The sequence below is a fragment of the Lepisma saccharinum genome, chromosome 26, assembly GCF_977018435.1.
Source record: "Lepisma saccharinum chromosome 26, izLepSacc3.1, whole genome shotgun sequence".
In the NCBI taxonomy this organism is placed as follows: Eukaryota; Metazoa; Arthropoda; class Insecta; order Zygentoma; family Lepismatidae; genus Lepisma; species Lepisma saccharinum.
In genome coordinates this window covers 43,716,619-43,730,923 of record NC_139254.1, presented here as the reverse complement: position 1 = coordinate 43,730,923, position 14,305 = coordinate 43,716,619, and the positions used below count along the sequence as shown (strand labels likewise).

The following is a 14,305-nucleotide window of genomic DNA, read 5'->3' as shown; positions in this document are numbered from 1 at the left end:
AAGCCTGAATTTTATATTTTCCTCCGTTCATTTAGTTGTTACAGGTTTATTCTAATTATTTTATTTAAAGTATTTTACAATTACAAGTAAAGTAGTCACTAACTTTTGTCACAGAAGATGTTGGAAATTTTGTCCTTGTACTGTTTCAGATTTGTTACAGTAAGAATCATTCATAATTTTTTGTGTTCTAAAATGTACTACTACGTACAAAAAGTACCCATCATTTGTGAATAAAACACAATATACGTGGTTAATCATCAACATTTATTTTGTTGCCTTCAAAATAGGCCCCATCAGATGCAACAGACATATGCCAATGCTTAACCCAGTTTTCAAAACACTTGAAATGCAGAAGACAGTATCACCCTGAGTTCCTTCTACGAATTTCCTTTAATGGATTCAATTGATTCAAAATGCCTTCCCCAAAGTGGTAACTTGAGTGGCGGGAAGATTAAAAAATCACACAGCATATCTGGAGAATATGGGGCTTGGGCGAGGAAATGTGTTGAGTTCTTTTTTTTTTGCCAAAAACTTGTGATCAAGAGTCAACGTGTGCGACGACGCATTATCGTGGTGCAAAATCGAAGAATTGTTTTTCCATAACTCTGGTCTTTTCCAGCGAACATTCTCACGCAAATGCCTCATAACAGTCACATAAAACTCTTTATTCACAGTTTGTCCTGCTGGAAGGAATTCTGAGTGCACAACACCACGATAATCAAAGAAAATAATGAGCATGACCTTAATTTTTGAGTGACTTTGGCATGTTTTTTTGGGTTTTGGTTCATTTTCGAAGTGCCATTCCGAAGATTGTTGACTTGTTTGCATGTCATACTCATACACCCATGTCTCATCACCAGTTGTGATGCATTTCGTGAAGGTTGAGTCACTAGAGGCTCTCGAAATCATGTCTTCAGTAACATCCCTGCGATGTGCTTTTGCAGGAAATTCAGCTCCTTCGGAACAAGTCTTTCCGCGACGTGTTTAATGCCTAACACATCAGTCAAAATGCTGTGAACGGACATGTGTGATATGTCAAGCTCACGAACCACCTCTCACACTCACATGCTGGTTTTCAAGCACCATTGTCCTGATTTTTCCGATGTTTTCGTCAGTTGTCGACCAGAACGGAGCAAATCAGCAACAACTTCTCTGCCTTCTTTGAAAGCCTTGTACCATGCATACACTTGTGGTTTCGACAGACACAAATCACAAAATGCCTTTTGTAGCATTTTCAACAATTCTGCACATGTTGGCAACACAGAATTTCAAAGAAATTCTTTGCTCGATATTTGTCTCCATTCTGCAAATTGCAGGGTACTCGTCAACATGACTACCGTCAACAGCTGCTGTGCACAAACTGATGGATAGATTACTCTTCCACCCTGCGTGGTCATTCAGTACAGTGCTGCCATCCTATGGACAAAATGAATTCTCGATACCTCCAATGTGGGACTTTTACCAGCCAAATTCCGGGTACTTTTTTTTACTGAAGGTACTTTCTTTGCAACATTAAAGCATCACTAATAATACTTATCTGTTTATCGCTTATCATCTTACCAAACTACACTGAAGTGATTATAAATGTTTCTTCAATGCGACACATCTACTCATACAAAAGTAAATACAAATTCACTGCAGACAGGCACACTGAGTGATGTCATGTTCTGACGATATGGAATGAAGGGATGTTTTAATATGCTATGTAAAATCTATGGTTAAATACATTCAGAAAAATGTATCTATTATTAAATTTTGCAGCATTGATTTGAGTGTAGAAGAAGGTGGTGGAGCTATTGAGTTGATTCATGCTGGACGAGATGTAGAAGTTACAGCACAGAATGTGTACGACTACGTGCGGAAGTATGCAGAATATCGAATGATCAAGGCCCAAGAAAAAGCTCTGGAGGTAAGAATTTCTAAGTTTTGTTTATTTGTGTATTTCAAATAACTGTCGAATGCGAGTAGAATGTTCTAGATAAATTTAAATGTTTGTTATTAGACTAATTGACATTAAACATGAAGGTTTTTGTCGCAGCACCCACTCATACCTATGCTGGGCAAGATCGATCAACTCTTGCCCACCCTTATTAACTTGCCTCACATCAGTCTTCATGTAGGCCATCCTGTGGTCTCTTGCCATCATTTCCCAACAAGAAGCCTGTGAACTTTATCCTTTCTGTAGCCTGCCCACAGAAGCCCTATTGTTTTAGTTGTTCCAATAAAACATCAGGGGATGAATATAAATTATCCATGCAGTTCAGTATTATGTAAACCTCTCAATCACCAGTTTTCAGCCCTTTTAGGTCCAAATATATTTATATTTTTTATAGAAATTAATCTTCGTCTATTAATTTCGGTAGCCACTGCCACCATCCTCGTTGGAATTCGTTGTCGTTGCTTGGTGCAAGGATGGTGACAGTGGCTACCGAAATTAATAGAAAATTACCTAAGACAGCTTCACTGAAAACATGAGTACCTGAATTATGTACTACCGCATCTCTCAGTCCCATAGTATAAATTCATCTTTTAGTGTAAAGAACCATCTTTCATATTCGTGCAGCCATAATTACTGTATGTCTTGTATGTTTTGTATCAGATTTTTTGATATTAGTCAACAGAAGAAAAATAATGAATAGAAAGTTACATGCATTATCTGAATTTATCCTGCTTTTAATTTTCCGTTTAATATTATTTTAGTTCATTAATATTACTTCGATACTTTTTTTCTGGTGATACGCAAAGTAATGTTTTATTATAACAAAAGAAATGTATGTGTGTGTGTGTGTGTATAACTAACTACATGGATGCCAGCGAATGAGAGTGGGAGGGGAGGGGTGGTGGAAAAGCGTGAATGAAAGAAAAGAGAAAGTTAAAAGATAACAAGCATAAAGAGGGAGAGAAATAGCAGAAGACCGATAGAGAGAAATACAGCTGAGAATGGGAAGGACACAGAAAAAGAAATGATGATGAAAGCTAGGAGAAATAGACAATTTTTGCTATTCCAAGTTGAAGAGTACTGGAACCTTTCTTACCAGGAAAAAAGCACTGCTTCTAAGTATTTGAATTTCGGAACTGATTGAAATTATTTTCTGTAGTTAGTTTTTAGTTATTACTAGGGATGGGCCGATATGAAAATTTGGCCGATACCGATAAATTACCGATATAAAATTTACCGATACCGATAACCGATATTCTACCGATCCGATATAAAATTAGAAATAGTCCTTGAAGAACCTGATAGGTTCACTGACCTCTTTAATAAATGTGTGTTTCAAGGTGACTGCAGTGCAAGAGAAATTGCATATTTAGACATTTACTTATTTAGAAAGTAGGGCATGTATATTATCCATAAAAATTACAACAAAATAGCAGAATTTTGCACTAAATTATCAGAAAATAATCGATATATCGGATCGGTAAAATAATCGGTAATTTTACCGATAAACCGATACACCGATATGCCTATATCGGCCGATACCGATAGAGTACCGATTAATCGGTCCCATCCCTAGTTATTACATAAAACTTGGTTTTGTTCTGCAAGCATACATTTAATATTTTCCATTCTAACTTGCAAACCTATTCCCTTTGCTCCTTTTAAAATATTTCAATTTTATTCTTAACTGTATTGATGTTATTCTCAAGAATATTCTCATCATCTTCACCTGCATATGCTAACAACCGAGTTGCACAGTGGTGACGTTTGAATATTTTTGTAAGGGGGCATAGAGTACCACGTAGTAACTTGACCTGGAAAAGTTAGGTACGTTGACCTATATTTGAAAGATTATGGAATTATGAAATTGCTCAAAAACTGGAAAAGTCTGGAAATATAGAACTGGGTTGTTGTGTTGTACTTGAATGTGGGTTTATTGAATGTACAAGTTGTGGCTATTAAATTACAAGACTGGCCATCTGCTGGTGATGTTGGTAGGGGAGGATTGGTGAGAGGTGGAAGATGTTGACTTTGAAGTGTGATGATCCACGAGAGGTTCTGTCGTCTCGCTCTAACCATTAGTGTGCCTGTGAGCTCTGTAGGAAGTGGGTGCTGCATGGTGACAGTGGTGGAATCATGCCAATTTGAAACATTGAGCTACGTGTGAACCTCAAATTTTTGGTGGATTGAACAAAACACGAATAGTGTCTCTTCAAATGTGGGAGGTGTACAATACCATATCATATACATGCATCCTTGATTGGCACAAATGGTTAAAGGAGGGTGTCACGTACCGGCAACATATTTGTTAAAAACACTAAAAAACACACAAACAGCACGATAAAAACACTTTAGCAGTTCTCCCGAGCTTTCGATTCCATCTTGGAATCAACCTCAGGGCTGGTCGAGGGGCTGCAGAACTTCAACCGCATCCCTTCCGTTACCCCTCAACCAGCACTGATGATGATTCTGAGATGGAATTGAAAGCTCGGGAGAACGGAAGGGATGCGGTTGAAGTTCTGCAGCCCCTCGACCAGCCCTGAGGTTGATTCCAAGATGGAATCGAAAGCTCGGGAGAACTGCTAAAGTGTTTTTTATCATGCTGTTTGTGTATTTTAGTGTTTTTAACAAACTGTTAAGCATTGTTTCCATGTTAATAAAACAATGAAATGCTGACCAAGGCATAATTTATTGTAGAAAAAATTATACACTAAAATGTAACGTTTCCACCCTCTAACAGGGTCTTCTTCAGACAAAGACAATAATAAAATTATTGTGAAAATGGTGGAAACATTACGTTTTATATAGTGTATAATTTTTTTCTACAATAAATTTTGTTTTGGTCAGCATTTGATTGTTTTACTACATCGAGATTTTGACTGTTGACTATGAGAATGTGTGCAGAGCAAACGACCAGATCTCTGGAAGAACACCATCTGGATGCTGCATCAAGGTAACGCGCCAGTCCACAACGCCCAGTCCATGAATGATAAATGCATTCTAATGCTTATGTATCCTCTGTACTCACCGGATTTAGCCCCATGTGACTTCTTTCTTTTCCCAAACATGAAAACTGCCTTGAAGGGAATCCGTTTCTAGTATGGAAGCAGTGAAGGTGAAAATGACAGAGTTGCTAAACAAGATGACAGTTACAGAGTGACAAGACTGTTTCGAACAGTGGCAGACGTGTATGCAGCTGTGTATGGACAGTGAAGGGGTGTACATCGAATGTAATAGCATGTAATATGTACGTGTTTGTCAGTAAATGAATTTATACCAGCAGCCCCATTTTTTAATAGCCACACCTTGTATTTAAGAACCTTAATTTGATGGAAAATGCTGCCAATGCTTAAAAATATGGCGCTTCTTACAACTGGAACCAGTTAAAATAAGGTAAAACGTTACAGAATGAGAATCTGGAAATAATCTGGGAATTTGTTTCTGTCACCTCCAGACAAGATAGTGTTTATTATTTTGGGTGCCATTGTTGAGTTAGAATGTTATTATTTAAAAATCCAATAGCATTATGTCTTACAATTTAGGGTCCCTAGGTTCAGTACCTGGGGGAAGCACATAGTGGTTCAGATCCTACTTTAAACTGTAGGTCCAGTCTCAATTAGCCAATCTGAGCATATAATGGACAACTTTGAAAAGAAGCGTTACAAGTATATAATTCATTCCTGACCAGTGCCGGCGATTAGGGGGGGCAGATGCCCCCACACTATGCTAAATGTTATATGCAAAGGGAAATAATACTGACTTGCCCTTCCCACCCCAGTTTTGGTACCTGCCCCCCCCCCCCCCCAAGGTTTTGGAACCCAATCACCGCCACTGTTCCTGACTGTAAGAGTAATTGAAAATAGTGCTACTTGCCAATACTGAAGAGTGTCGTTTGTCTTTCTGTTTTCAGGCCCTTCGTGCAGGCGTGTTTGATGTTCTTCCCGCAGGATCGTTGGATGGATTAACAGCAGAAGACTTCAGACTTCTGCTGAACGGGGTTGGTGACATAAATGTTTCTGTTCTCATCTCGTACACCAGCTTCAATGATGAGTCCGGGGAATCCAGTGACCGTTTGCTAAAGTTTAAGAGATGGCTGTGGTCGATTGTGGAGAAGATGAATCCCCTAGAAAGACAGGATCTGGTAAGTTACATTGATATGTCTGAGGTGCTGTTAATTTGTCTGTACTTACAAAGATGTATCCAAACCTTTGTGTAGGGCTAAGCTGATATGACATTGAACCGATACAATGCAAGTACCCTTCTTGATTCTGACCGATAATATTGATGCTTGAAATTTGCAACATTTAAATTTTGTCCAAAATACTGATCAACATTATGTGCATATATTTACGAGAGTTTTGCTGGAAAATATCCCGCACAGTGTCCATGCAGTCTAAGGTGTGAGCCTTTGGGCTCGGGCTACGGGATGCCTGCTGGTTCACATCTCCTAGGGGGAAAGTGTAGCAACTTTTCTCTGATAATTTGGCATGTGTATGGGACCAATATCCACCACCATCATGAGGAAATTGAAAGTTGTGAATCAGTAGCGTAACCCAGTCATAGAAACCTCCGACAACAGCTGGGGGTTCATCGTGCTGACCACACATCACCACGTAACTGTTTGGATGATTGCCCATCTCTGCTGAGGTATGTGCAAGTGTGACTGCCCTTCGGTATGTATGCCCTGGCCCTCAAAGGCTGTTGTGCCATGGGTTATTATTAGAGGCACATATTTTTGGTAAATAAAAAAAGCAACATTTCGATACAAATTTCGGGTTCAAAAGCGGTAAATAAATTAAAATTTTGCTTTTATATCGATGAAAAAGCGGTATATAAAATGACATTTTGGTTTTAAAAATGTGAATGTAATCCCAAATTTGATTTAAAAACTTCACGTATTACAGAAAATAAACATATCCCTTCTAATAGCACATTTATGTTGTTACTAGAATATTAAGTTTATTCCTGTATAAAGGGGTCCATTTCTGCTTCTCAAATATTTACAGCACAATTAACCAATTTTCCGTGAATTGCATAACTTGCAGGATAAATCTAACTTCAGAAAATGTCACGTCAGTAAAGAAACTCTAAATTTGTGTTTAAGAGTTTATTTCGCATTTTGCAGTTCATTTCGCATCATTTCGTGAATAAGCAGGATAGGAAAATGCACCTCACATGAAACATGAAAAATTAACATTACAATGTGTTATTTCAAATTTCATGTTTTCGTCAAAAACGAAATATGCATGCTTTTAGTTATCATTATTTGCTTTAAAGTATTTTAAGAGTTTGTGTCATAATATTAATATAGGTGTCATTCAATCCAGAAATTCGCCCGACCCTGTGGCCGAGCGGTTAGCACATCGCGCTGCGACGCCAAGGGTCCCGGGTTCGAATCCCGGTCGGGCTTGGTTGTTCGTGAATGTCCATTCATCAATTTCATCATTCATCCCCAGCTTCGCAAATTAGCCACGAGGCACAAAACGCGAAGTAAAATAAACTAAATCAAAATCAATCCAGAAATTCATTTTTTCAGAATATTAAAACAAAATAAATAAAAAAATTGCATTTTGCATAATTTCCATGATAATTAGACTGAGAGAGTGCCAGTGTCATTTTTGTGGACCCTGCAATATACCCAAAGTATTTGCCAGTATCAGTGAATAAATCTCATCAAATACTTTCCTTTACCGATACATCAGCATGGATATTGACTCAGCCCTAATTATGTCTCTAATTATATGTGAATATCCATTTGAATTTGTTCCACATGAATTTCAAGTAATTCTATTAATAGAGTATGAGTGATTCTTACTAGTCACTGACTTCAAGCAGCTGTTATCAGATACTATGTGGAGTTGGAAGTCGGAAGGGAGTTCAAGATAGCATCAATTCTATCGTCATTGGTGCTCACGAATAACTCCACACTCATTCTTTCTCTCTCTCTCTTCCCTCCCTTCCTCCTCCCATCATATTAATTATAATAAGTCCAAATGATTAATACAATAACAAGACCCAGAGCTTAATACATCCTTAAAAAAATACATACAAATAAAAACCGGTAGTACCAAAATATTGTATTTATTAGCATCAGAAATAAGTAATAAATGTTCCAATTGACAAGGTGTAGAAAGAAAGATTCGTCTTGTGGGTTAGGCATCTAGTGAAATTTGTTTGAACGTGTCACAAATGTAGAAAAGTGGCAAGTATGGATAAAAATGCAAATAGCTAAACATTTATATTTATTACAACTTTTATTATACATTATACATACACATTTATTATATGAATATCTGATTTTCTGTATTTTGCCATTTCAGGTGTATTTCTGGACAGGCTCACCAGCTTTACCTGCATCGGAAGATGGATTCCAGCCAATGCCAAGCGTCACAATTCGTCCAGCAGACGACACTCACTTGCCTACCGCAAACACATGCATTTCCAGACTGTATATTCCCCTGTACAGCAGCAGAGCCGTGTTGAGGCACAAGGTACTACTGGCTATAAAGACAAAAAACTTTGGGTTTGTTTGAATTTTTATAAGACATAAGCTTGTGATCGTGTTTGTGTTTTTTTTGACCGCTTCAGACAGAACAGTGGAAGAGGTATGTTGGAAGGAAGTGACCGTTTGATTTGTTTTGCATCTGTTTGAGGAGTAATTTAAAGGTTTTCTTATGCATTAAAAAATGCATTTTTCATGAGCAAAAATGTTATATGTTCTTAAATAGATTAATTCGACATTTACTAGTTCACCAATTGTTGTTTGTAATACCTAAAATGTTCTGACAAGGGGAAAAAAGTGCTAAGATTTTGGAGTGATGCAGATGTGCAAGAAGAAAAATTGAAATGAATCCTATCGGATTTCCGTGTACATATCTCAGAACAAGGAACGGATGGAATTGTTGGAAGTGGTATTCTAAGACATACAGCATCATAACTTTTAAAAAGACATAATAAATTATTACTATTATGTTAACCTGTGAATGTTTGAGAAGAAAATAAACATGAGATTGAAACAAACAGTTTAATTTTATGCCTTTTACAGTTGAGAACACTGTTCATCATATGGTGTTTTGCAATGTCATATTTCAGATGCAATCTCTCAATAAAGAATAAATTATCTTAAGTGGATAGTATTTTAAGTGCCATGGAAATGTCATTAGTTAATTATTCAAGGATGCCCTTATGTTATTTTAATTACTGACCATCAGGTATTTATTTGTGATCTCTCTACAGTACTTGTTCCATGCGCAATGGAATTTCGAGAACAGTGCGCTGAACAGTTTCAAAATATGAAAGTAGAAAAAAATTACAAGCATTGCTTTGGTTCAGAAATATTTTCCTTGCAGATAAATTGTGTTTTTCGAATACTTTGAGAGTTGTAAGTGCTTAATTTTGTGTGCAGAAATTCAAAATCAGATTCTTGCATTAATTTCATACTGCTTAACTAAGACAAAAATCTATATTTATTAAATTGTATTCATCCTTATTGTTACTAAAGCAATATTCTTGTATTTGTTGTACATTCTGTTCTGTTAATATGTAAGCTGTATTTTAATAGTGCTACAAGTTAGATGTGACATGGACAGACTATTGCTTGTTGAGCACTCACTCACTTACACATAAGCTATATTTTGTCAGTTTTCTTTTCCTTACACTGTTAAAATCACTTGAGTATTATTTGAAAAAAGAAGTTGCAGCTAAACTTGCTTTTGATAAACATATGCCAACAATTATTTTGATGGAGTAATACCTGTTTCTCTCATATTTTATACCTGTGATTCAACAATAGTTTTATTGTTTAGATCATTGTAAACGGAAGTCCAATAAATCCATGGCCAATAACTTGTTTTGGTTCTCTTAATATGCTGTACCTAACTGCATAAAAAGTTATTTTCATGTGTACTGCTGCATTAAGATTAAAGTCCTCTTTTTCTCATCCATCAAATGTAGACTCAAAATATTTTTAGAATTGTTTCTCGATTTAACCTTTGACCATTTTGGTTGGAAGGTTTCCAGGCGTGTGCTTTTCAAATGTGCAGTGATGAATCAAAAAAGAAAGAACAGGAAACTACTTATCAGAGAGAATTGACATTGGTTTTGTTATTTTTTTAGGTGGAGGGGGGAGGGAGACCATGCTCTTGTAGAAAGTGTAGGTTTTTCATCCTCCCTCCCAAGAATTGTATTTAGAAGGGAAAAATTACCCGAACATGTAAATTCATTTGGTGAGTCGGCATGGTCCAACTAAACGTGACTGCGTTTGTTTGTAGGTTGGATATCAAAATTTTACCTTCTGCGAAAGTTGCTCTTACACCAAGAATAAATCAAACAGCAACCTCTGCATGTGTTCCTGACATTTTTAATAATTCCAGAAATTCCTAAAAATTCGATTTATGTTACGGTTTGCTGTGGGTCAACAACAAAATGATTCGAACTGAAAATTCTTGGATTGATTTGATTTACTTCCTTTTCTGCCCCTTTTGGCTAATTGCAAAGATTGGGATGAGTAAACACCCCTGCCAGAAAATAGAAAGAGCTAAGTCCACTTTATGCACAAGTAGGCTAATTGGGACTGGACTTACAGATTAAAGTAGGATTGAAACCTGGGATCTATTGATTGCATGGCATTGACGTTACCACCATGCAATTGGGGAGGCCAAATAACTTGACAGATCTTTGTTTATTGTTATTTTATATATGTTTTAGCCATTTGTTATTGATTTGTTATTTTAAGTCCACTTTATGCACAGTAAGGCTAATTGGGACTGGACCTACAGTTTAAAGTGGGATCCGAACCACTTGTGCCTCCGCCGGGTATCGAACCTGGGACCCCTTGATTACAAATATGTTTTAGCAGATGGTCCAGTGGGTTCCCTATAACTAGGGCCATTGAATGTTCGCGATGCGCGAAATGTGAAAAAAAGATGCAATTTTGAACATTCTGCATGTAACTACACCCCCAATCATGAAATATGCACGAGTTTTATTTGCGAAGTAATGCGAAATATGTGCTTTTCCACGAAATGAACACTTTTCCGCAAAATAACCTAAAAATATCATCAAATTAAGTAGAAAACATGCAAAAACTGACAATCGAGGTTGTGCACGCAAACTGTCGATTTTTAACTAAATGTTTGCCTAAAGTTTCCTACCACTTGCAGCTGAAGAACGTTCTATCTTCGATCACATCAGAAAGACGCTGCAAATTGTGATTTCCCATGCACATAATCTCAGTTCGAAAACTTCGCTCCCTGTCAAGCTGCATTCCTTTCTTCCCCCGAATATGCAATTTAGAAATGAAGTGATTTTGTGTTGATGTTTTCTTTTTGGTTGGACAGCTAAGTATTTGTGTATGTGTACAGTATATAAAAATGAAGTAGTTTATCAATTTATAGCTCTTTTGTATGTTGTTTTCTCTCATGATGAAAAAGTGTGTGCCAATTTTTTTTTTCACCGCTGGTATATACCGCTGTTCTAACATTTTATTTACCGCTCTCCTCAGTTTTTATTTACCATAAATTTGTTTTGCCTACCTATAACATTTCATAAAACAATGTCTGCGTAATAAGCAAGGGTGTACTGACTTAGTCAGAGGGGTACGGACAACTTGGTGTGAGTTCTGTCCAACAAGACTAATTAACTCTCTCAGATGGCCATCAATAGGGACAAAGAAAAACGCTCTGTATACAGTTTGCCATAAACTTAGAGTGTAAATTGTCTAGAGTCAAGAATCAAGTAGGAAGATTCAGTTGCTCTGCCAGTCTCTCTCTTATTGCTAAACAATCAACACAGATTTTAAGCGAAAAATACAGGCTCGACCAGTACTCAAAACTAGGGGTCAGGCATACCATGCCATTGCTCTGCCACTGAGCTGGCCTGATTTTTTGCTCTCTCTGTTTTACCTGTGTGGAATCGTCTTTTCTAGTGCTACTCCAATGGGATCTGTTGCCTTTGAAACACTGTAGACTTGGATGTTGCCTTATTCAAGGTCGAGCCTGCATGTTTCACTGAATAATGTATGTAGTACCTCTCCAGTGTGTGGCTAATTTAATGAGTAAACACTCAAATTTGTAATTCATGAACTTTTACCACTAATATTAACTTTATAAATACGGAGAAACTAGTACTCACTTTTATCCGCGAAGCTATTTTTTCTTTTTCGATTAATTTCAGTGGCCACTGCCACCATCCTCGTTGGAACTTGCTGCGCTGTTGCTTGGCGTGCATCTTTTGTTCGTAGTTCTCTGGCTGCCGCTAGGTGCGCTGTTAGGTGCACCGTGCGTCTTGGTGCAGCAACAGCGCAGCAAGTTCCAACGAGGATGGTGGCAGTGGCCACTGAAATTAATCGAAAAAGAAGAAAAAACAGCTTCGCGGATAAAAGTGAGTACTAGTTTCTCCGTATTTATATACTACCGCGTGTCTCTTTTCCCAATTATGAATTAACTTTATGTGCTGTATTTAAAATGTAACTCCTCAAAAAAACATTTTCCAGAGGCTGTCAATCTGTTTTCATATCCAAATAAGACCGAAGATAAATTTCCCAAATGTTCACAGCTGTTATGTGTTAAAGTCAAGTTTTGCAAGTCTCATTTTTCAAAATGCCCAAATGTTTTCTATTGGATTAATGCCAGCAGAGTTTCCTGGCCACTTTAGAACACGAATATTGTTATCATTGAGCAATTTAATGACTCCTTGACTTTTTTTAATTGCTGAAAAATTGTGTTACCATCCAGAAACCTCTTCTGTAGCTCAGGAACAACTCTCCTTTCCAGTATTTCAATGTACTGGTCACTTTTTATCATGTTATTGACTGGTATTAAGGACCCCATCATGGGTGTAAAAAACCGCAAAACATCTTCACAGGATATTTTGAGAGTCTGTTGCAAATGTGCAGAAGTTGTTGCCTGATTCTTAGCTCAGCCACATATTGAACCCTCAGTCCTTGCACTTCAATGTGGCTCTCATCAGCAAAATAACTTTTTTTTCCTATTTTTATTCTTGTGCAATCTCGATGAGATCTTGCCCACAAGAAACATCTCCTGTGCAATTCTGTCGTTAAAAGGTGCTTCTTTGGAGTTCTGTGGGCATACCTTTCATCTGCTAGAAGGCTATGATGAATATTAGGCATATGCGGATTCACTTCCCTTTCCGCCAAATCATGAACTAAGTCCATAGCTGTGATCCAATGGTTTAGTTTTCTTTTTTTGAGGAAAAAAGTGTTCATTACGTGGCGTACTTTGTCTTTCCTGGCACAGTTTCCCATTTTCCTTGGTAAAATGGAGACAGTCAGTTTGCGCCACTGAATAATTCTATCTGTAGTGCCTGCACCAACACAAAAATTTAGTAGGCATGCCTCTTTGTGCCATAGAAGTATGCGATAATGCTAGAATCGCACTAAACTTCTTGGGGTTTGTATCAATTGAAGAAAGATATATATATATCTCACATGGAAATCTCGAAAGTATAGCACATGCATATAAATAAATGCATGTTTAAACTTAAACAGTCATCAGACAGAGCAGGTAGGTACTATTGAATTAATGAGTGAACAATGCACAAACGAGCAAATAATGCACAGTGTACTAATCCTGCTATAATAGCAAATACTGCTCCTATAGATAATGCATAGGATCCAAGAATAACTAAAAATAAGCTATGTGTAGCACATTATTGCCAACCATCAGGAAAATTACGAAAAAAGTATCTTGTTCCGATTAATTTGCACTGGACTGTACATGCTATTTAACGATTATTAGCTACACTACAGCAAGGTAGTGGAGTTTTCTTGTAACTGTTGAAACACTTCAAAGGGCCCTAACCTCAGTAGGAGGTTCATGGGGCAATTCATTCTTTTCCTCTTCTGTTGCACAGGGTACTTACTGTACATGAGTTAAATGTCGGCATTATTTTGAGAAATTGTGTGAAGTTAATTTTTCTTCCATTTTGGAGTTTTGTTACATTTTTATCGAACCAGTTTTTCTTTCCCAATATGTTACAAGTGTTTTGATTATTATATATATTTTTAAAAAGACTTTGTTCATGAAAAAGAGAACTTGCTAACTATTGTATGAGTACATCCATCTACCCTCTGGCATCATTAATACATCTAGTATCCTCATACAACAGGTATGACGTTTGGCATTTCGCAAGCCCCAGAACAGAGTAGAAATTGGGGCCACTCTGGTGACACCCAAAAGTCAGCCCCTGGTAACTGCAATGTTGCAGACTCGGGCGTAAGGAGAGTATAGTTTTAAAAGCCCAGCAAGGTTCTTTACCTACAAAATGGCAGTCGCGAGTACTCATATATGATGTAAAGGGTTTACCAATAAGAGTGTCAGAACTTGAAACGGTCACGTTGGCAACACT

General features: G+C 37.3%; 1 protein-coding gene across 2 annotated transcripts in view; it reads left to right on the top strand.

Annotated features, from left to right (window-relative positions):
• The window catches only part of hyd (E3 ubiquitin-protein ligase hyd), a 191,947-nt gene extending 182,151 nt beyond the window's left edge, over nucleotides 1–9,796 (top strand). For both annotated transcript variants that reach the window (XM_083112520.1, XM_083112519.1), the window contains exons 42-44: nucleotides 1,762–1,909; nucleotides 5,850–6,080; nucleotides 8,260–9,796. In XM_083112520.1, the coding sequence (XP_082968646.1) occupies nucleotides 1,762–1,909; nucleotides 5,850–6,080; nucleotides 8,260–8,472 (592 nt within the window). In that variant the 3' untranslated portion in view covers nucleotides 8,473–9,796. The remainder of the gene's footprint in view (nucleotides 1–1,761; nucleotides 1,910–5,849; nucleotides 6,081–8,259) is intronic.
• The last annotated feature ends 4,509 nt before the right edge of the window (nucleotides 9,797–14,305 follow it).